This window comes from Schistocerca nitens, chromosome 6, assembly GCF_023898315.1.
Source record: "Schistocerca nitens isolate TAMUIC-IGC-003100 chromosome 6, iqSchNite1.1, whole genome shotgun sequence".
In the NCBI taxonomy this organism is placed as follows: Eukaryota; Metazoa; Arthropoda; class Insecta; order Orthoptera; family Acrididae; genus Schistocerca; species Schistocerca nitens.
This window is the reverse complement of record NC_064619.1, coordinates 629858480-629879845: the sequence shown is the minus strand read 5'-3', so window position 1 is coordinate 629879845 and position 21366 is coordinate 629858480. Positions and strand designations below refer to the sequence as shown.

Genomic DNA, 21366 nt, shown 5'->3' with positions numbered 1-21366 from the left:
CCTTAAGGGAACCGTTCTCGTAAGGACGCAGACATTTTCGTAAGATGACCTGTTTCTGAGGAAATATAAGAATGTCTGCGCATATATTCATCAAGAATATATGGCCGTCAGCCGTACATTTTTTTTTATTTTCTACTTCTTTCGGTCTTAGCTTCCAACATCATAACAAGACTGTATCAATAAAAACAAACGAAAACTATGCACGCAGGATAAAACAAATATGTTGTCAAGTTGATCAAAGTAAACATGTGGAAATATTTACCCTAGCACGAAAGTCACGCTGAACAGTTATTACTGACCCGTACTGCGCAAAACGTAGAACACGAAACGCTTTCTGCTGCCCCGACACCATTTTTACTAGAACTGAAGGGTGAGCAACTGCTGCTACCTAGCGGGAACCATGTAAAACTCCAGACTCTGCTCCTTCCATCAGTACGTTGTTCACGCACATATCTCAGATAACGTAATAGTTATGATCATCTTAAATCGTATAATTGTTTTCGATACAACCTACATTTTGCAACCATGCTCATCGAAGTGATAGTTACGGTAATACTGATACCTAACTGCACTTCCCTTCATTGGAATTGGAATTACACTACCGACCATTAAAATTGCTACACCACGAAGATGACGTGCTACAGACGCGAAATTTAGCCGACAGGAAGAAGATGCTGTGATATGCAAATGATTAGCTTTTCAGAGCATTCACACAAGGCTGGCGCCGGTGGCGACACCTGCAACGTGCTGACATGATGAAAGTTTCCAACCGATTTCTCATACACAAACAGCTGTTGAACGGCGTTGCCTGGTGAAATGTTGTTGTGATGCCTCGTGTAAGGAGAAGAAATACGTACCATCACGTTTACGACTTTGATAAAGGTCGGATTGTAGCCTATGGCGACTGCGGTGTATCGTAACGACATTGCTGCTCGCGTTGGTCGAGATCCAAGGACTGTTAGCAGAATATGGAATCGGTGGGTTGAGGAGAGTAATACGGAACGCCGTGCTGGATCACAACGGCCTCGTATCACTAGCAGTCGAGATGACAGGCATCTTATCCGCATGGCTGTAACGGATCGTGCAGCCACGTCTCGATCCCTGACTCAACAGATGGGGACGTTTGAAAGACAACAACCATCTGCACGAACAGTTCGACGACGTTTGCAGCAGCATGGACTATCAACTCGGAGACCATGGCTGCGGTTACCCTTGCCGCTGCATCACAGGCAGGAGCGCCTGCGATGGCGTACTCAACGACGAACCTGGGTGCACGAATGGCAAAACGTCATTTTTTCGGATGAATCCAGTTTCTGTTTACGGCATCATGATGGTCGCATCCGTGTTTGGCGACATCGCGGTGAACGCACATTGGAAGCGCGTATTCGTCATCGCCATACTGGCCTATCACTCGGAGTGATGGTATGGGGTGCCATTGGTTACACGTCTCGGTCACCTCTTGTTCGCATTGACGACACTTTGAACATTTCTGATGTGTTACGCTTCATTCGATCCCTGCGAAACACTACATTTCAGCAGGATAATGCACGACCGCATGTTGCAGGTACCGTACGGGCCTTTCTGGATAGAGAAAATGTTCGACTGCTGCCCTGGCCAGCACATTCTCCAGATCTCTCATCAATTGAAAACGTCTGGTCAATGGTGGCCGAGCAACTGGCTCGTCACAATACGCCAGTCACTACTCTTGATGAACTGTGGTATCGTGTTGAAGCTACATGGGCAGCTTTATCTGTACACGCCATCCAAGCTCTGTTTGACTCAATGCCGAGGCGTATCAAGGCCAGAGGTGGTTATTCTGAGTACTGATTTCTCAGGATCTATGCACCCAAACTGCGTGAAAATGTAACCACATGACAGTACTAGTATAATATATGTGTCAAATGAATACCCGTTTATCATCTGTATTTCTTCTTGGTGTAGCAATTTTAATGGCCAGTAGCGTATTATTTCGTCTCGAACTCTGACGGTATTTCGCCTGTCTCTTACATGGTGTGCACCAGATGGAAGTGTTTCGTCATAGCTGACCGTCCCAAGGACATCAGTTGTTTTGACGAAATGTCATCTGCCCCACGGGCCTTGTTTTAGGGTGATGGCACGCAGAACAAATTTGGAGGAGGAGAAGAGTATCAGATGTTCGAATAGTGGTCGTGACACCCAACGATCTACGTACCCCTGCGCGTAACAGGAGTCGATGCAGTCGGCAGCGATGAGGCAGCGGTGTTCCGTGGTGAACGCCTCGTCCCTGGGCGTGGGTGCCGTGAGCCCCCGGATCACAGCCGGAGCACCGGCGCACTGCTCCACGTCTGTGGGCGGCTGCACCAGGCTTGCGACCGCAGGCACCACGGCCAACAGCGCGTCGAGGTTCTCGCACGTCTCCAACAGCGAGTAAGCTCCTGCCAAACAGTAATCGTACAACTTGAGACCTTAGCTTTTCCCGGCGAATTGAATGTTCAAATAACTTACGGGTTTGCTGCCGGGTGACGTCGTCGAACACCGCCGATATTTCTACAGGAGCACACACTGCCATTCTCAAGGCACAAATGCAAGGAAGAAAAAATGTGCAAGCAAATTTAATACCTCGGTTCACAGAGGAGAAACAAGGAAGACACCACACACAGAACAAGTGTCAACACAAACAAAGATAACCAACATCAGAAATATCGATAGTTATTATTAATCAACAGGTGAGGTAGCACTAATTCTGTCCCTCTGTTTTTTGATGAGAAACAGAGCCGGATTGCAAGCAGCATTTAAACAAAATCCACCATCTCTGTTAATAAGGTTGCTTGACAGTCTGATTTCAACAGCTTCCTTAATAACACTATCCCAATACCTGCAATTCCATAGGATGCAATTTGCAGAACATTGCCTTGACACCGGTCATCCTATGGAATACAACAACACGGAGATTCTGGCTTGCACGTCCAGCTATTGGGATAGTGTTATTAAGGACGCTGTTGAAATCAGAATATCAAGCAACCTTATTAACAGAGCTGGTGGATTTTGTTTAAATGCTGCTTGGAATCCGGCTGTGTCTCTCATCAAAAAACAGAGGGACAGAATTAGTGCTATCTCACCTGTTGATTAATAGTAACTATCGATATTTCTGATGTTGGTTATCTTTGTTTGTGTTGACACTTGTTCTGTGTGTGGTGTCTTCCTTGTTTCTCCTCTGTTAACCGAGGTATTAAATTTGCTAGCACATTTCTTCTTCCTTGCATTTGTGCCTTGAGAGTGGCAGAGTGTGCTCCTGTCGAAATATCGGCGGTGTTCGACGACGTCACCCGGCAGCAAACCCGTAAGTTATTTGAACATTCGTCCAGCCTGAAATTTACACACTGTTCAGACAAGCTTTTATTCCCATGTTCTATTCTCACTGAAGCGCCAAAGAGACTGGTATAGGCATGCGTATTCAAATACAGAGGCATGTAAACAGACAGAATACTGCACTGCATTCGGCAACGCCTATATTAGACAATAAGTGTCTGGTGCATTGTTAGATCAGTTAGTGCTCCTACAGTGGCAAGTGGTCGAGATTTAAATGAGTTTGAACGTGATGTTACAGTCGGCGCACGAGCGATGGGACACGGCAGAGTACAACACCCTCAGTGGCATTGTAGAGAGAAGTAAGTGCTTCTCTGGACGGTATCAATAACCTGGTGTCCTGCTGCTTCGGTAAGTACCTCGTAGCACAGAAGTAGCGCTCAGTGGAGTGTTTACGGATGCCAGTTGTTAATTGTCAACAACGTTTGAACAATACTTGTTTTAATACAGAAATTGCTTTGTCAGACACGTCACAGAATCAGCATTTGCAATATGGCGGCTCTGGACTATGCCGTTATATTCGACCCTTTTCACACATTAACACAGTTTTCTGACTTTACATAATGACAGACACTGTCCACGACACGTGGCGTTCTTATAACTAATAACTTCACTTTATATCTTGTTTAATAGCTGAGATATGTTCTCGCGACCGTTCTTTTAGAGCCGCCCCGGTTACTCGACCCTGCGTTTTGCGTGGCTCCTCGCGACTGACTCGCCCTGTCTTCCAGAAGGACAAGAAGACCCCCACTTTCTCCCTCAGCCAATAAGAACCCTTCTCTCGTTTCACACACACACACACACACACATATTTATACAGGGTGAGTCACCTAACATTACCGCTGGATATATTTCGTAAACCACATCAAATACTGACGAATCGATTCCACAGACCGAACGTGAGGAGAGGGGCTAGTGTAATTGGTTAATACAAACCATTGAAAAATGCACGGAAGTATGTTTTTTAACACAAACCTACGTTTTTTTAAATGGAACCCCGTTAGGTTTGTTAGCACATCTGAACATATAAACAAATACGTAATCAGTGCCGTTTGTTGTATTGTAAAATGTTAATTACATCCGGAGATATTGTAACCTAAAGTTGACGCTTGAGTACCACTCCTCCGCTGTTCGATTGTGTGTATCGGAGAGCACCGAATTACGTAAGGATCCAAATGGAACGGTGATGGACCTTAGGTACAGAAGAGACTGGAACAGCACATTACGTCCACATGCTAACACCCTTTTATTGGTCTTTTTCACTGACGCACATGTACATTACCACGAGGGGTGAGGTACACGTACACACGTGGTTTCCGTTTTCAATTACGGAGTGGAATGGAGTGTGTCCCGACATGTCAGGCCAATGGATGTTCAATGTGGTGGCCTTCATTTGCTGCACACAATTGCAATCTCTGGCGTAATGAATGTCGTACACTCCGCAGTACATCTGGTGTAATGTCGCCGAAGGCTGCCAGAATACGTTGTTTCATATCCTCTGGGGTTGTAGGCACATCATGGTACACATTCTCCTTTAACTTACCCCACAGAAAGAAGTCCAGAGGTGTAAGATCAGGAGAACGGGCTGGCCAATTTATGCGTCCTCCACGTCCTATGAAACGCCCGTCGAACATCCTGTCAAGGGTCAGCCTAGTGTTAATTGCGGAATGTGCAGGTGCACCATCATGCTGATACCACATACGTCGACGCGTTTCCAGTGGGACACACTCTATTCCACATCGTAATTGAAAACGGAAACCACGTGAGTACGTTTACCTCACCCCTCATGGTAATGTACATGTGCGTCAGTGAAAAAGACCAATAAAAAGGTGTTAGCATGTGGACGTAATGTGCTGTTCCAGTCTCTTCTGTACCTAAGGTCCATCACCGTTCCCTTTGGATCCCTACGTAATTCGGTGCTCTCCGATACACACGATCGAACAGCGGAGGAGTGGTACTCAAGCGTCAACTTTAGGTTACAATATCTCCGGATGTAATTAACATTTTACAATACAACAAACGGCACTGATTACGTATTTGTTTATATGTTCAGATGTGCTAACAAACCTAACGGGGTTCCGTTTAAAAAAACGTAGGTTTGTGTTAAAAAACATACTTCCGTGCATTTTTTTTATGGTTTGTATTAACCAATTACACTAGCCCCTCTCCTTACGTTCGGTTTGTGGAATCAATTCGTCGGTATTTGATGTGGTTTACGAAATATATCCAGCGGTAACGTTAGTTGACTCAGCATATATATATATATATATATATATATATATATATATATATATATATATATATATATATATATATAAACCAAACTTTCAGCCAACGGGCGTTCAGATCGCTGTTGCTAGGCGGATCTGACGTTTCGTTTGAGGACATTGTGACGGAGGTTTGTCTCGGAACGCTGTCTCAGATTGTAAGATCCTACTCCAGAATAGTCGGATCCTGTCCCTACTAAGGTTGCACAACATTGCCTCGTATGATTTCATCACTAATGCTCTTGCTCACGCTTAATTGTTAAATGTACATGTAGCCTGGCTGCTACTGAGCATTCCCGTGCGTAATACTTGGCTTAAACACGTGAAGGGAATGTGCAGGGTGTTTCAAAAATGACCGGTATATTTGAAACGGCAATAAAAACTAAACGAACAGCGATAGAAATACACCGTTTGTTGCAATATGCTTGGGACAACAGTACATTTTCAGGCAGACAAACTTTCGAAATTACAGTAGTTACAATTTTCAACAACAGATGGCGCTGCAAGTGATGTGAAAGATATAGAAGACAACGCAGTCTGTGGGTGCGCCATTCTGTACGTCGTCTTTCTGCTGTAAGCGTGTGCTGTTCAGTACGTGCAAGTGTGCTGTAGACAACATGGTTTATTCCTTAGAACAGAGGATTTTTCTGGTGTTGGAATTCCACCGCCTAGAACACAGTATTGTTGCAACAAGACGAAGTTTTCAACGGAGGTTTAATGTAACCAAAGGACCGAAAAGCGATACAATAAAGGATCTGTTTGAAAAATTTCAGCGGACTGGGAACGTGACGGATGAACGTGCTGGAAAGGTAGGGAGACCGCGTACGGCAACCACAGAGGGCAACGCGCAGCTAGTGCAGCAGGTGATCCAACAGCGGCCTCGGGTTTCCGTTCGCCGTGTTGCAGCTGCGGTCCAAATGACGCCATCGTCCACGTATCGTCTCATGCGCCAGAGTTTACACCTCTATCCATACAAAATTCAAACGCGGCAACCCCTCAGCGCCGCTACCATTGCTGCACGAGAGACATTCGCTAACGATATAGTGCACAGGATTGATGACGGCGATATGCATGTGGGCAGCATTTGGTTTACTGACGAAGCTTATTTTTACCTGGACGGCTTCGTCAATAAACAGAACTGGCGCATATGGGGAACCGAAAAGCCCCATGTTGCAGTCCCATCGTCCCTGCATCCTCAAAAAGTACTGGTCTGGGCCGCCATTTCTTCCAAAGGAATCATTGGCCCATTTTCAGATCCGAAACGATTACTGCATCACGCTATCTGGACATTCTTCGTGAATTTGTGGCGGTACAAACTGCCTTAGACGACACTGCGAACACCTCGTGGTTTATGCAAGATGGTGCCCGGCCACATCGCACGGCCGACGTCTTTAATTTCCTGAATGAATATTTCGATGATCGTGTGATTCCTTTGGGCTATCTGAAACATACAGGAGGCGGCGTGGATTGCCCCCCCTATTCGCCAGACATGAACCCCCGTGACGTCTTTCTGTGGGGACACTTGAAAGACCAGGTTTACCGCCAGAATCCAGAAACAATTGAACAGCTGAAGCAGTACATCTCATCTGCATGTGAAGCCATTCCGCCAGACACGTTGTCAAAGGTTTCGGGTAATTTCATTCAGAGACTACGCCATATTATTGCTACGCATGGTGGATATGCGGAAAATATCGTACTATAGAGTTTCCCAGACCGCAGCGCCATCTGTTGTTGAAAATTGTAACTACTGTAATTTCGAAAGTTTGTCTGCCTGAAAATGTACTGTTGTCCCAAGCATATTGCAACAAACGGTGTATTTCTATCGCTGCTCGTTTAGTTGTTATTGCCGTTTCAAATATACCGGTCATTTTTGAAACACCCTGTATATATGAATTACAAGAACAGTGGAAAAAAAGAAGGAAAAAAGAAAAAGTGACAGACCACTGGTCTCGTAAAACAGAGTTCGTGAGTTGGACCCTCACTGAATGCATTCATCTTTTTTTTTCACTCTGCATCTGGGAGTAGGGCCGGCTGGAGCAGCAGCTAACACATGGCAGTAGACCAATTGAAAGGGAAGTTCTGCAGCCTACAAAGAGTATTCGACTTCCCTTACAGGTTTTCAAAATTCGTGGGCGGAACAGTGCTCATTCTACATTTTGCAATATAATGACATGCTTGATGATGGCATTCGCTTGTGTGCCTCGCTATAGTGTGGGTGCCTGTTATCCATGTGAAAACTCGCAAGCAGAACCTACCACTATGGCGAGATCCAAGAGTCCAGCAATTTCGATCAAGGTTTGGTCCTGGGTTCAGGCCTGGTTACTTCTTATATTCTAACTGACTCAGCTACAATCGTGTCACGAATTCTGTGTACTAAGTTTTACACTGAAGCTCTAAAGAAACTGGCATAGGCATCCACATTCAAATACAGAAATATGTAAACAGGCAGAATATGACGCTGCGATCGGCAACGCCTATATAAGACAACAGCGCCTGGCGCAGTTGTTGTATCAGTTACTGCTGTGACAATGGCAGGTTACCAAAACTTAAATGCATTTGAACGTGGTGTTGTAGTTGGCGCACGAGCGATTACACACGGCACCTCCGAGGTGGCGATGAAATGATAATTTTCCCGTACCACCATTTCAAGGGTGTACCGTTAATATCAGGAAACCGGTAAAGCATTGTATCTGCGACATCGCTGTGACCGGAAAAAGATCCTGCACGAACGGGACCAACGACCACTGAAGAGAATGTTTCAACGTGGCAGAACTGCAAACCTTCCGCAAATTGCTGCAGATTTCCATGCTGGCCGCCAACAAGTGGCAGCAAGCGAACCATTCGACGAGACATCATCGATATGGGCTTTGAGAGCCTTAGGCCTACTCGTGTATCCTTGATGACTGCACGACACAAACCCTCAGACCTCGCCTGGGCCCGTCAATAGCAACATTGGACTGTTGACGACTGGAAACATGTTCCCGGTTTGGAAGAAAATGGTTCTGAGCACTATGGGACTTAACATCTGAGGTCATCAGTCCCCTAGAACTTAGAACTACTTACACCTAACCTAAGGACATCTCACACATCCATGCCCGGGGCAGGATTCGAACCTGCGACCGTAGCGGGCACGCGGTTCCAAGCTGAAGCGCCTAGAACCGCTCGGCCACACTGGCCGGCCCGGTTTGGAAGAGTCTCGTTTCATGTTGTATCGAGCGGATGGTCGTGTACGTGTATGGAGGCGACCTTATGAGTCCATGTACCCTGTATGTCAGCAGGGGACTGTTCAACCTGGTGGAGGCTCTGCAATGGTGTGGGGCGTGTGCAGCTGGAGTGATATGGGTCCCCTGATACGTGTAGATACGACTCTGACAGGTGACGCGTAAGCGTCCTGTCTGATCACCTGCATCCGTTCATGTCCGTTGTGCATTTCGACGAACTTGTGTAATTCCAGCAGGACAATGTGACACCCCACACGTCCAGAATTGCTACAGAGTGGCTCTAGGAACACTCTTCTGAGTTTAAACACTTCCGCTGGCATCCAGACTCCCCATACATGGACATTATTGAACGTATCTGGGATGCATTGCAATGCTGTTCAGAAGAGACACCGCGTACTCTTACGGATTTACGGACAGCCCTGCAGGATTCATAGTGTCTCCCACTGCACTACATACTAGAGATTCTTGCCCTCCATTCACATATGGTGCATACTGTAATTAGTGAGCCATGTGTATTCCAGACTGGGGCTGCTCACTTACATCGGTAGTAGCCACTTGCAGCAAATATCTCTAGCCTGCTACTGGGCGACAGAAGGATACCTACCCGCAAGGGTCAGAGAGGCAGCCCCTAGTGGCAACATATGGTCGTGCGCAGCATACTCATGCTCGTGAGCAAAATTGTGTGTAGTTCACAGTCCAATGTTTCCGTGGTTGTGTTTACATCCCTGTGGGCTGAGCATCACTTAAAGTCAGCAGCCTGACATGCTGTGTGTGTGTGTGTGTGTGTGTGTGTGTGTGTTTCTGTGTGTTTGTGTGGTGTTGACACCGAAACGCCACTTGGAATACGAACTGTCAGCCACTTAACCATTTGAAAGAAGCAAAGTTGTATTAGGAATCCTCCAGGCTGTGGGTTTTATGGTGAGAGCCCATTTACAGCTAAGGATAGCAATTTGGAATTTCTGTATCTCCAGCATGCTGACTTTGGAATGGATCCGCAACTTCTTAGTGATGATGATAACGATTATATGGTTCAAATGGCTCTGAGCACTATGGGACTTAACTTCTAATGTCATCAGTCCCCTAGAACTTAGAACTACTTAAACCTAACTAACCTAAGGACATCACACACATCCATGCCCGAGGCAGGATTCGAACCTGCGACCGTAGCGGTCGCGCGGTTCCAGACTGAAGCGCCTAGAACCTCTCGGCCACTCCAGCCGGCATAACGATTATAAAACCATCTTAAGTTGTAGAAGAAGAAATTTATTTACTGCTGATTGATTCCTGACTGCTTGTCCATTTGAAATCACCCATAAAGTCTTGCTTTACATCAGTCATAAAAGTGGAAAAATGCCCATCAAATCATTAAGTGCGATAGCAGATAACATGCCCTCTACATCTGCTCATTGCTTACTGGCAGAGTGCTCTGAGATTATTTTGGTCGTGAGTTTATCTAATGAGCAAGCATCTGAACTCTGTTCCTTATGATCATGTACCTTACGGTAGGTGGCACTGCCATGCTGTAAACTGATAAAGATGGACTTCTGACTGCAGGCAGGTATCATTATTGAAGCGAAAAATCAGGATGCCATGATGGTGTGCATATTCTAATACAATATTGAGAATTTCATAGTGATTCACATATCTATATACATGTATTATATACGTAAACACAGCTAACTTTTAAATAGAAAAACTTCACGTTCGTAACCAATACAGAGACTTTGGGCAGATCATATTTATGGATCGACTGACTCACTTGGCATGTTCTGTAAGCTATTAAATAATTTCATACGAATTCCCTCTTCTTGTATATTCACAGGAGAATGTCAGAAGTGGGCCAAAGAGTGAGAGAACACAGTCAGCGTTGCTGCCAAATTTATTCAAGATGGCGTCGATAGGTATGGCAACAACAGATTGATGATGTCGCAGATGATGTCATGGTATCCCCTGTCTTCTCGCCCCTACCCCTCCCTCCCACCACCCTCCCCTCGTTTTCCCTCTCCCCTCCCCCACTTGGGAATTGGCGAGAAAATCTAAGTCTATGCTGAGCAGTTGGTGTGGAAGGATCTCTTTAATACATCATTTGTTGGTATGTGCAGCTGTTATCTTGTTGGAAGAATTTTATTGCATTCACTATGCCGCCAAAAACTGGCAGGAAAAGCTTAGGAAGGAGCAAGTATTATCCCGTTGCGTCAAATAACAACTACATGCCCTAATTACACTGCTACAGATCGTCAATCTATATCAGTTAGAAAAATCGTACACATCTATATGGACAGCTGCAGATGAAAAAGATGCAAAGATCATGAAGCGATACCCCAACGTAGCTAAAAACCTCACCTTAACTCCACCTAGTGCTCATGAAAAATCGTAAACATCCACTTGTACAGCTACAGATCCAAACATATTGCAAATACCGTGAAATACATTAAGCCAACTCTCCTAAACCTCACCTGCAGATCATAACAACAAACACTACGTACCGCATACAGAGTGTGTATACCACAAAAAGATATCTGGCAGCACCTTCCAAGAGAGGAGCATAAAAATTTATTCATGCACACATCTAACACATGTCGGAGCACACATGGTTTGCAGCTGGCATGCCCCCAGCCCCGTGCCAGAGCATGTCCATTCATCACAGCGTCCAGCAGCCTACCGCCATGTACCCGAGCCAGGAGACAGCAAGTGACTCAGTGCAGCGCCTCAAGCGGCCACACCTTGAACTACCACGGTACCTGGACTGCAAGTGTGCCCCACCCAGCAGACTGTTCGCTAATGACTAAAGCCTCACGCAGGCGGCAGAGGCTCTTGAAGAAGTACGCGGCCACCTCTGTTTGCGGGGCTCGTAATATCCCAGGGAACTTTTTGCTAGCGGCGGCTTCTTATGCTGCTGACTGGCAGCTCTGGAACATCAGTGGATCATCAGTACACTGACTGACTGAACTGGAGAGAAACGATGCATCTAAAACGTTACGAACGAAGTGCTTGCTGCCTTGTCACAAAGGCCATAAAGCGCATTTCACAGAACAAATTCCAAGGAAGTCTCTGGTCTGTACAAATGTGTCTTCACACAGAGACCACCTCCAAATCATTACATGTAAAAAAATTCCGTCTGCCAGCGGCCTTGCAGTGGCAGTCTTTACACAAGCAGGTTCTTTGAGAGTGATTCATAAACATTTGTCAGTTTACCCAGCGTCCCATTCTTCTTGGAAGGACAGAGCCCTTAGATAACAGGACCAACAACAGGCGAAGTACACTGCTGGCCACCGTAAATGCAACACCAAGAAAGACAAGAGGTAGCACAACAAAATTTATTTTGTAGATAACATGTTGACCAAGTATCCAATGATTACGTTTACAGACGTCTGTGACATGTGGTTCCTGCCAGAATCAGTAGCCAGAGTAGCCGCCATTGTTGGAGATCACCGCTGCCACACGTCTCGGCATTGAGTCAAAGAGACGTTGGATGTGTTCCTGGGGTACAGCAGCCCAAGCAGCTTCCACACGTTGCCAAAGATCATCTGGTGTGGCAGCTGGGGATGTAATCTGGGTCACTCGTTGAGCAACCATGGACCACATGTTTTCTATCGGCGAAAGATCCGGAGAGCGAGCCGGCCAGGGAAGCAATTCAATCTGGTTATTGACGAAGAACCTTTGGACAATGCGTGCCACGTGTGGTCGCGCATTATCCTGTTGAAATATGGCTGTGGCCGAGCCCTGAAGGTAAGGAAGGACAACTGGATCCAGCACCTCGGATATGTAGCGCCGGCTATTTAAAGTACCGGCAGTGCGTACTAGAGGCGTGCGAGAGTAATATCCAATACCGCCCCATACCATAATACCCGGTGCAAGACCAGTGTGGCGGTGCATAATGCAGCTGTCCAGCATCCTCTCTCCACGGTGTCTCCACACTCGAATCCGACCATCGTGGTGCTGCAGACAGAAGCGTGCCTCGTCAGTAAAGACAACGTCATTCCATCCTGCCGTCCACATCCGTCTGTCGTCACACCATTGGCGACGGAGACGTCTGTGGTTCTGCGTCAACGGTAGACGAAGCAATGGACGTCTTGCGGACAGACCACTCTGCTGTAAACGGCGTCGAATGGTACGCGCAGACACTGGATGATGCGTTACAGACGCAATGTGCTGTGCTATGGTTCGGGATGTCACTGAACGATCCGTCACTGCCATGCGCACAATTTGCCTATCAGCACGTGCAGTGGTGCACCGAGGTGAATGCGATCGACCACGTCGGTCCGTCGTACCCTCCTGCATCCAACGGTCACATATCCGCATTACAGTTGTTTGGTTTCGTCCAACACGACTAGCGATTTCTCTGTATGATAATCCACAATCTCGGTAAGCCACTATCCTTCCTCTGTCGAACTCGGATACTTGATCAAACGATGTTCGCTATTGTCTACGAGGCATAACTGATCGTCTTGTGAAACAACCACAAGGTAAACACACGTGCCGAACGTACACTCGTCGAAATCGCCAAGCCTTAAATGACGCTATGAGGTGGCGCCACAGGCGCGCGTGATGTGCGTCTGCGCTGAAATTCTAATCAGTTGCATATCTCATCGCTGCAAACCCATGGTGTAAATTTCACTTGATTCGGATGCTTCCTTCAGGGTGTTGCATTTACGGTGGCCAGCAGTGTACTTCCTGGAAGGGCACGTCCACTCTTAAATGCCGCTGGCCGCCTGAAACAACAACAAGGTATGACGCACTTCCTGTCTTTGCACCTGCAAAGCGAAACTTTTTGAGATGTGTTTTTCTGTTGTTCACGAAGTCGGTCTTTCCGGAATATCTCAAAAATACCTGATTCTTCAGTTTCTCATAGCGTATTTGTTGATCTAACAGCCCGCGAGCGTACTGCCAGTTCATAGTGTCTAAGGGACACAACATTTAGCCGGTCAGACATGTCGAGATCGTCAGGTGCGCTGACGAACTGAGTTCCTGAGGCGGCCGATTAATATCCCATACCTGTGCAAGCTGATCCCTTCATGGTCCGCGCCCGCAGCCACGCGTTGTTGGTGGCGGAGACTCTAGCGAAGGAGTCTGTTATAGTGTTGTTATAAGTCTGGCGGCCGAAGACTTCCGGCATAAGAAGTCAGCCTCGTTCTGCCAACGGCCTTGTCAAAGAGGGCGGAGGAGCGGATAGAGGTTTAGGGCACTCTCTTGTCCTAGGGGTGGGAAATTGCCCCTAAAGGCGGAAGAATCAGCAATGATCAACGACATGAGGATGCAGAAGGCAATGGAAACCACTGCATTAAAGACACGTAACGTGTATCCACAGGACATGTGGCCTGTAATTGAAGAAGTATCATGATGATCTCTCCACTGGCAAAAGATTCCGGAATAGTCCCCCATTCGGATCTCCGGGAGGGGACTGCCAAGGGGGACGTTACCATGAGAAAAAGATGGAATAATCAACGAAAGGTCGGGGCGTGGAATTTCAGAAGCTTGAACGTGGTAGGGAAACTAGAAAATCTGAAAAGGGAAATGCAAAGGCTCAATCTAGATATAGTAGGGGTTAGTGAAGTGAAGTGGAAGGAAGACAAGGATTTCTGGTCAGATGAGTATCGGGTAATATCAACAGCAGCAGAAAATGGTATAACAGGTGTAGGATTCGTTATGAATAGGAAGGTAGGGCAGAGGGTGTGTTACTGTGAACAGTTCAGTGACCGGGTTGTTCTAATCAGAATCGACAGCAGACCAACACCGACAACGATAGTTCAGGTATACATGCCGACGTCGCAAGCTGAAGATGAACAGATAGAGAAAGTGTATGAGGATATTGAAGGGGTAATGCAGTATGTAAAGGGGGACGAAAATCTAATAGTCATGGGCGACTGGAATGCAGTTGTAGGGGAACGAGTAGAAGAAAAGGTTACAGGAGAATATGGGCTTGGGACAAGGAATGAAAGAGGAGAAAGACTAATTGAGTTCTGTAACAAGTTTCAGCTAGTAATAGCGAATACCCTGTTCAAGAATCACAAGAGGAGGAGGTATACTTGGAAAAGGCCGGGAGATACGGGAAGATTTCAATTAGAATACATCATGGTCAGACAGAGATTCCGAAATCAGATACTGGATTGTAAGGCGTACCCAGGAGCAGATATAGACTCAGATCACAATATAGTAGTGATGAAGAGTAGGCTGAAGTTCAAGGCATTAGTCAGGAAGAATCAATACGCAAAGAAGTGGGATACGGAAGTACTAAGGAATGACGAGATACGTTTGAAGTTCTCTAACGCTATAGATACAGCAATAAGGAATAGCGCAGTAGGCAGTACAGTTGAAGAGGAATGGACATCTCTAAAAATGGCCATCACAGAAGTTGGGAAGGAAAACATAGGTACAAAGAAGGTAGCTGCGAAGAAACCATGGGTAACAGAAGAAATACTTCAGTTGATTGATGAAAGGAGGAAGTACAAACATGTTCCGGGAAAATCAGGAATACAGAAATACAAGTCGCTGAGGAATGAAATAAATAGGAAGTGCAGGGAAGCTAAGACGAAATGGCTGCAGGAAAAATGTGAAGACATCGAAAAAGATATGATTGTCGGAAGGACAGACTCAGCATACAGGAAAGTCAAAAAAACCTTTGGTGACATTAAAAGCAACGGAGGTAACATTAAGAGTGCAAAGGGAATCCCACTGTTAAATGCAGAGGAGAGAGCAGATAGGTGGAAAGAATACATTGAAAGCCTCTATGAGGGTGAAGATTTGTCTGATGTGATAGAAGAAGAAACAGGAGTCGATTTAGAAGTGATAGGAGATCCAGTATTAGAATCGGAATTTACGGTCAAATAAGGCAGAAGGGATAGATAACATTCCATCAGAATTTCTAAAATCATTGGGGGAAGTGGCAACAAAACGACTATTCACGTTGGTGTGTAGAATATATGAGTCTGGCGACATACCATCTGACTTTCGGAAAAGCATCATCCACACAATCCCGAAGACGGCGAGAGCTGACAAGTGCGAGAATTATCGCACAATCAGCTTAACAGCTCATGCATCGAAGCTGCTTACAAGAATAATATACAGAAGAATGGAAAAGAAAATTGAGAATGCGCTAGGTGAAGATCAGTTTGGCTTTAGGAAAAGTAAAGGGACGAGAGAGGCAATTCTGACGTTACGGCTAATAATGGAAGCAAGGCTAAAGAAAAATCAAGACACTTTCATAGGATTTGTCGACCTGGAAAAAGCGTTCGACAATATAAAATGGTGCAAGCTGTTCGAGATTCTGAAAAAAGTAGGGGTAAGCTATAGGGAGAGACGGGTCATATACAATATGTACAACAACCAAGAGGGAATAATAAGAGTGGACGATCAAGAAAGAAGTGCTCGTATTAAGAAGGGTGTAAGACAAGGCTGTAGCCTTGCGCCCCTACTCTTCAATCTGTACATCGACGAAGCAATGATGGAAATAAAAGAAAGGTTCAGGAGTGGAATTAAAGTACAAGGTGAAAGGATATCAGTGATACGATTCGCTGATGACATTGCTATCCTGAGTGAAAGCGAAGAAGAATTAAATGATCTGCTGCACGGAATGAACAGTCTAATGAGTACACAGTATGGTTTGAGAGTAAATCGGAGAAAGACGAAGGTAATGAGAAGTAGTAGAAATGAGAACAGCGAGAAACTTAACATCAGGATTGATGGTCACGAAGTCAATGAAGTTAAGGAATTCTGCTACCTAGGCAGTAAAATAACCAATGACGGACGGAGCAAGGAGGACATCAAAAGCAGACTCGCTATGGCAAAAAAGGCATTTCTGGCCAAGAGAAGTCTTCTAATATCAAATACCGGCCTTAATTTGAGGAAGAAATTTCTGAGGATGTACGTCTGGAGTACAGCATTGTATGGAAGTGAAACACGGACTGTGGGAAAACCGGAACAGAAGAGAATCGAAGCATTTGAGATGTGGTGCTATAGACGAACGTTGAAAATTAGGTGGACTGATAAGGTAAGGAATGAGGAGGTTCTACGCAGAATCGGAGAGGAAAGGAATATGTGGAAAACACTGATAAGGAGAAGGGACAGGATGCTAAGGCATAAGGGAATGACTTCCATGGTACTAGAGGGAGCTGTAGAGGGCAAAAACTGTAGAGGAAGACAGAGATTGGAATACGTCATGCAAATAATTGAGGACGTAGGTTGCAAGTGCTACTCTGAGATGAAGAGGTTAGCACAGGAAAGGAATTCGTGGCGGGCCGCATCAAACCAGTCAGTAGACTGATGACCAAAAAAAAAAAATAAGTTTTGTCTCCACCCTGATCGCCAATAGTTTTGTTTGCTGAGGGTCTCCTTAATTAAACGCAATGATGGTTCCCAAGCCCTGCTAAGATTACAGCCGCAATCTCCGTTGATGAGATCGTCCCTGGTGCTAATTTCTGTGGTCTCATAGACGAAGCTGTCCGAGTATTTGGAAGTTGGTACCAATATCCTGGTACGTTCGAATTCCATCACGTGATTCTTGGACAAACAGTGCTCTGCGATGACCGACTTGTTGGGACACATCAGTCGAATGTGCCTCTGGTGTTCTCGGCAAGGACCTTCGACGGTGCGCACTGTCTGTCCAATATATGTCTTCCCACATTGACAGGGGATCTAGTATATGCCTAGTGAGGCAGACTCCTCTGCATCTGAAATGGTGCACGCACTGCGTACTAGGGTTCTCAGTAGTCCTTGTGAAGGGTGGCGGCAGCTGTCTGCATGCAAATACAGGTCAGTGTGGGTTTTCTTCCGTGGCCCAGGATACAGTCAGCTCTTCACATGACCATGACGTCTACTAATGCCATTGTTCCTTCTGTTACGGTCTACATAGTGAATTTGTCCGCAGCCCATGGTCTCGCACTCGCGTCCTCGCTTCCCTAGCACGGGGTCCCGGGTTCGATTCCCGGGGGGGTCAGGGATTGTCACCTGCCTCGAGATGACTGGGTGTTTGTGTTGTCCTCATCATTTCATCATCATTCATGAACGTGGAGAGATTGGACTGAGCAAAGGTTGGGAATTTGTACGGGTGCTGATAACCGCGCAGTTGAGTGCCCCACAAACCAAAAATCATCATCATCATCATCCATAGTGAATTTGATGTTGGGATGTGTGGACTTCAAATGTGTAAGGAACTGGAGGAAAGAGTCCGTTCCATGGGGCCAGATGATAAACGTGTCTTCCATATTAAGTAAAAAAAACACATTGGTTTCCTTTTTGATGACGACAGGGCTTCCTCCTCGAAATTCAGCGTATATAGATTCGCGACCACAGGTGAGAGCGAGCCGCCAATTGCGACTCCTCCGGTTTGTTCGTAGAATTCTCCATCAACAGAAAATACGTGAAGGTCAGTACATGCCTGAAAAGGTCGGTGGTCTTCTCGTCAAATTTCTGACCAATAAGCTCTGGTGATTCTCGTAGAAGTATCCTGGTGGATAACGAAGCGACGTCAAAACTCATCAGGAATCTGAGTCTTTAACTCTGAACTTGTTGATGCACTTCACAAAATCCACAGAATCAAAGATACGATGAGCGCATTTATCCACAAAAGGCTTAGTTCTTTCTTCAGGCACTTTGGCGGCAAATTTGTAGGTGCCCTAATGTTTCCATGGGACGCAACGGCACACAATCTTTGTGAACTTTACGGAGTCCATAAAGTCGTGGTGGTGCAGGTACTTGAGGTAAAAAATTCATGGCGACCCCTCTGATAAATACGTGCCCTTGAGAAGAGACCTAGTCTTGTTCTCCACCTCTTCGAGGGGCCAGCGTTGACCTCCCTGTGGGTATCGTCATCTAGAGTCATCTAGCATCTAGCATCTGTGGGAAAGAACAACAGTAGCGTTGCCTTTGTTAGCAGGTAAAACAAAAATCTCAGGGCACTCTCTGAGGTCACGAATAGCCTCCTTCTCTCTTCCAATGCTCATTTTTATAGGCTTAGTTCTCGTCGGAGCATGACAGGTTTCATACCGTACATTTTCAATTGCTTGAAGCAGTAGTAGCGCCACAATTTGTTCAACTGCGCTGACGACGTCCATGCTTGGTGTGAACTTAGGGTTGGTAGCAAAGTTAAGTCCCTTCCCAAAACTGAAACTGCATTGCCAGTCAGCCCTATGTCAGTCAGATTGATGAGCGTCTTGCATGGGGCCTCCAGTGGTAGCCTTCCTAAGGGCGGAATCGGCTGCCACCAGGGTAACACCGTGAGTCCAATCCCAGGTCCAGAAATTATAATGATCAGCCAGTTGCGAATATAGTCTAAATGGTTCGTGAAAGTTGTACTCAATGCACCGGCGGGTAAAGTGCACTTTCTCACATATCAAAGCAAGGCTGACCCGCTTCTTAATTCTCTTGGCTGCTGCAGAATCGATGTGACGCGTGACCGTAGCAAAATTCGGCAGAACCTGCTGCGCACAACATCTCTTCAGAAACGCAAGAGGACTCAGGAAATGCGGTCTTTGGCGGGGGAGCTTGCCGAAGTTATTCACGCTGCGATGCATCTCCTCCTTATAAAAATGTAGGATGAAGGGGTAGGGGATATTAGTGATCTGTGTCCCCTAGGAAACCTTCCTGTAGAATGAGTCTGCTTCAAGAGATTGCTCAACTTGTCCAGCATCCTATTCTTCTCGGAGCACCGGAGCGCTTAAATGTCACTGAGGAAATACTAGGATATTCATCCTGTCTTCCCATGTTCAAACCATTAAGCATATTTCCCAGAATGACTAGAAAGGCAGAAGAACGCTCTTCCCTTGTTAATAACCTGTCTGCAGACCACCCCATCCCAGACACGTATGAGCCTGCAAACCAGAATTTTCCCCAGGATACCGCATTCCTATTGGTTCCCATGAAAGTAGTGGACAGCACTTTAATATATATAAACCCCAATGCCTGCATCATCATCCTCATTCTGCACTTGTCTGAAGTCATATTTGTTGGTTTATGCTCAGTCTTGTTGATCCACGAGGAAGTGCGCGGCAGCAGCAAATACCAGCAGTACCAGTGCCATCGGTAAATGGCTAGGATTGAGTTCTTGGAGGAATTGACATACTACGAAGTTTTTTATGTACTTAAATGTGTTTTAGTCAGTAAATTCAAATTTTGTAGTACTGAACATGTTTGTTAGTAGCACACAACAATTCTTATTGTTTTTGTCGCTGCTGCAGCATATATACATCAGATGATGGCTGGACTCAGTTGTAAACTAAAGGCAAAAAGGTAGTAAGCCAATGAGTCTGGGGATGGTGCTGCACAGTTACCAGAATACTTGGAGGATTCTCCAGTAGCAGTTCAACCATCACAGCAGTCATCTAGGTAGATATTCTCGATAAAAGAATTTCCACATATATTAGCAGCTGTGTACGTTCTAATTTCGTAGTACTGAGTGCTTTGACATGTGCCAATAATATACAATAACTCTTTGTGTTGTTGCTGTAGCACTTATTCCTGAAATGCTGGCCGATATCGATCGGCAGCAGGAGAGTGAAATATGGCAACAGCATGCCAATTGGTCTGGGGGTAGGATTGTACAAAACCCCTAGAATAGTTGGAGCAGCCTCCAGCGTCAATTCAACTGTCACCACAGTCATGTAAGTGCATATGAAGGTTTCAGTATTTTGTAGTGCTGTAATTTTTGTGTGAATCTCTTTTTAAAACAATGTGATATGTTGCTGTAGGTGGTGTGGGAAGCTGGACCTCTGACTCCATGCTGACCCCGACATGGAGATGCCAGAGTGGGTGGAGGAAATGGAGCGGGAACTGCAACTATGTGAACGTCACAACGTAGGGTCAGAGATGCTGGAGCTGGTGGAAGTCATCCCTGACGACCTTGGGGCAGAGTGATATAGATAATTTATATATTCATCCTGCTTATTCTTTATTTTTATATTAGCTCATACACTACTGGCCATTAAAATTGCTACACCACTAAGATGACGTGCTACAAACGCGAAATTTAACCGACAGCGAGAAGATGCTGTCATATACAAATGATTAGCTTTTCAGAGCATTCACACAAGGTTGGCGCCGGTGGCGACACCTAAAAAGTGCTGACATGAGGAGAGTTTCCAACTGATTTCTCATACATAAACAGTAGTTGACCGGCGTTGCCTGGTGAAACGTTGTTGTGATGCCTCGTGTAAGGAGGAGAAATGCGTACCATCACGTTTCCAACTTTGATAAAGGTCAGACTCTAGCCTATCACGATTGCGGTTTATCGTATCGCGACATTGCTGCTCGCGTTGGTCGAGATACAATGACTGTTAGCAGAATATGGAATTGGTGGGTTCAGAAGGGTAATACCGAATGCCGTGCTGGATCCCAACGGCCTCGTATCACTAGCAATCGAGATAACAGGCATTTTATCCGCATGGCTGTAACGGATCGTGCAGCCACGTCTCGATCCCTGACTCAACAGATGGGGACGTTTGCAAGATAACAACCATCTGCACGAACACTTCGACGACGTTTGCAGTAGCATGGACTATCAGCTCTGAGACCATGGCTGCGGTTATCCTTGACGCTGCATC

The 21366-nt window shown here is 45.9% G+C and overlaps 1 protein-coding gene across 2 annotated transcripts in view; it reads right to left on the bottom strand.

Annotated features, from left to right (window-relative positions):
- Positions 1-21366, bottom strand: part of LOC126262993 (uncharacterized) — a 128935-nt gene that overhangs the window by 90031 nt on the left and 17538 nt on the right. For both annotated transcript variants that reach the window (XM_049959946.1, XM_049959947.1), the window contains exon 2: positions 2192-2414. In XM_049959946.1, the coding sequence (XP_049815903.1) occupies positions 2192-2414 (223 nt within the window). The remainder of the gene's footprint in view (positions 1-2191; positions 2415-21366) is intronic.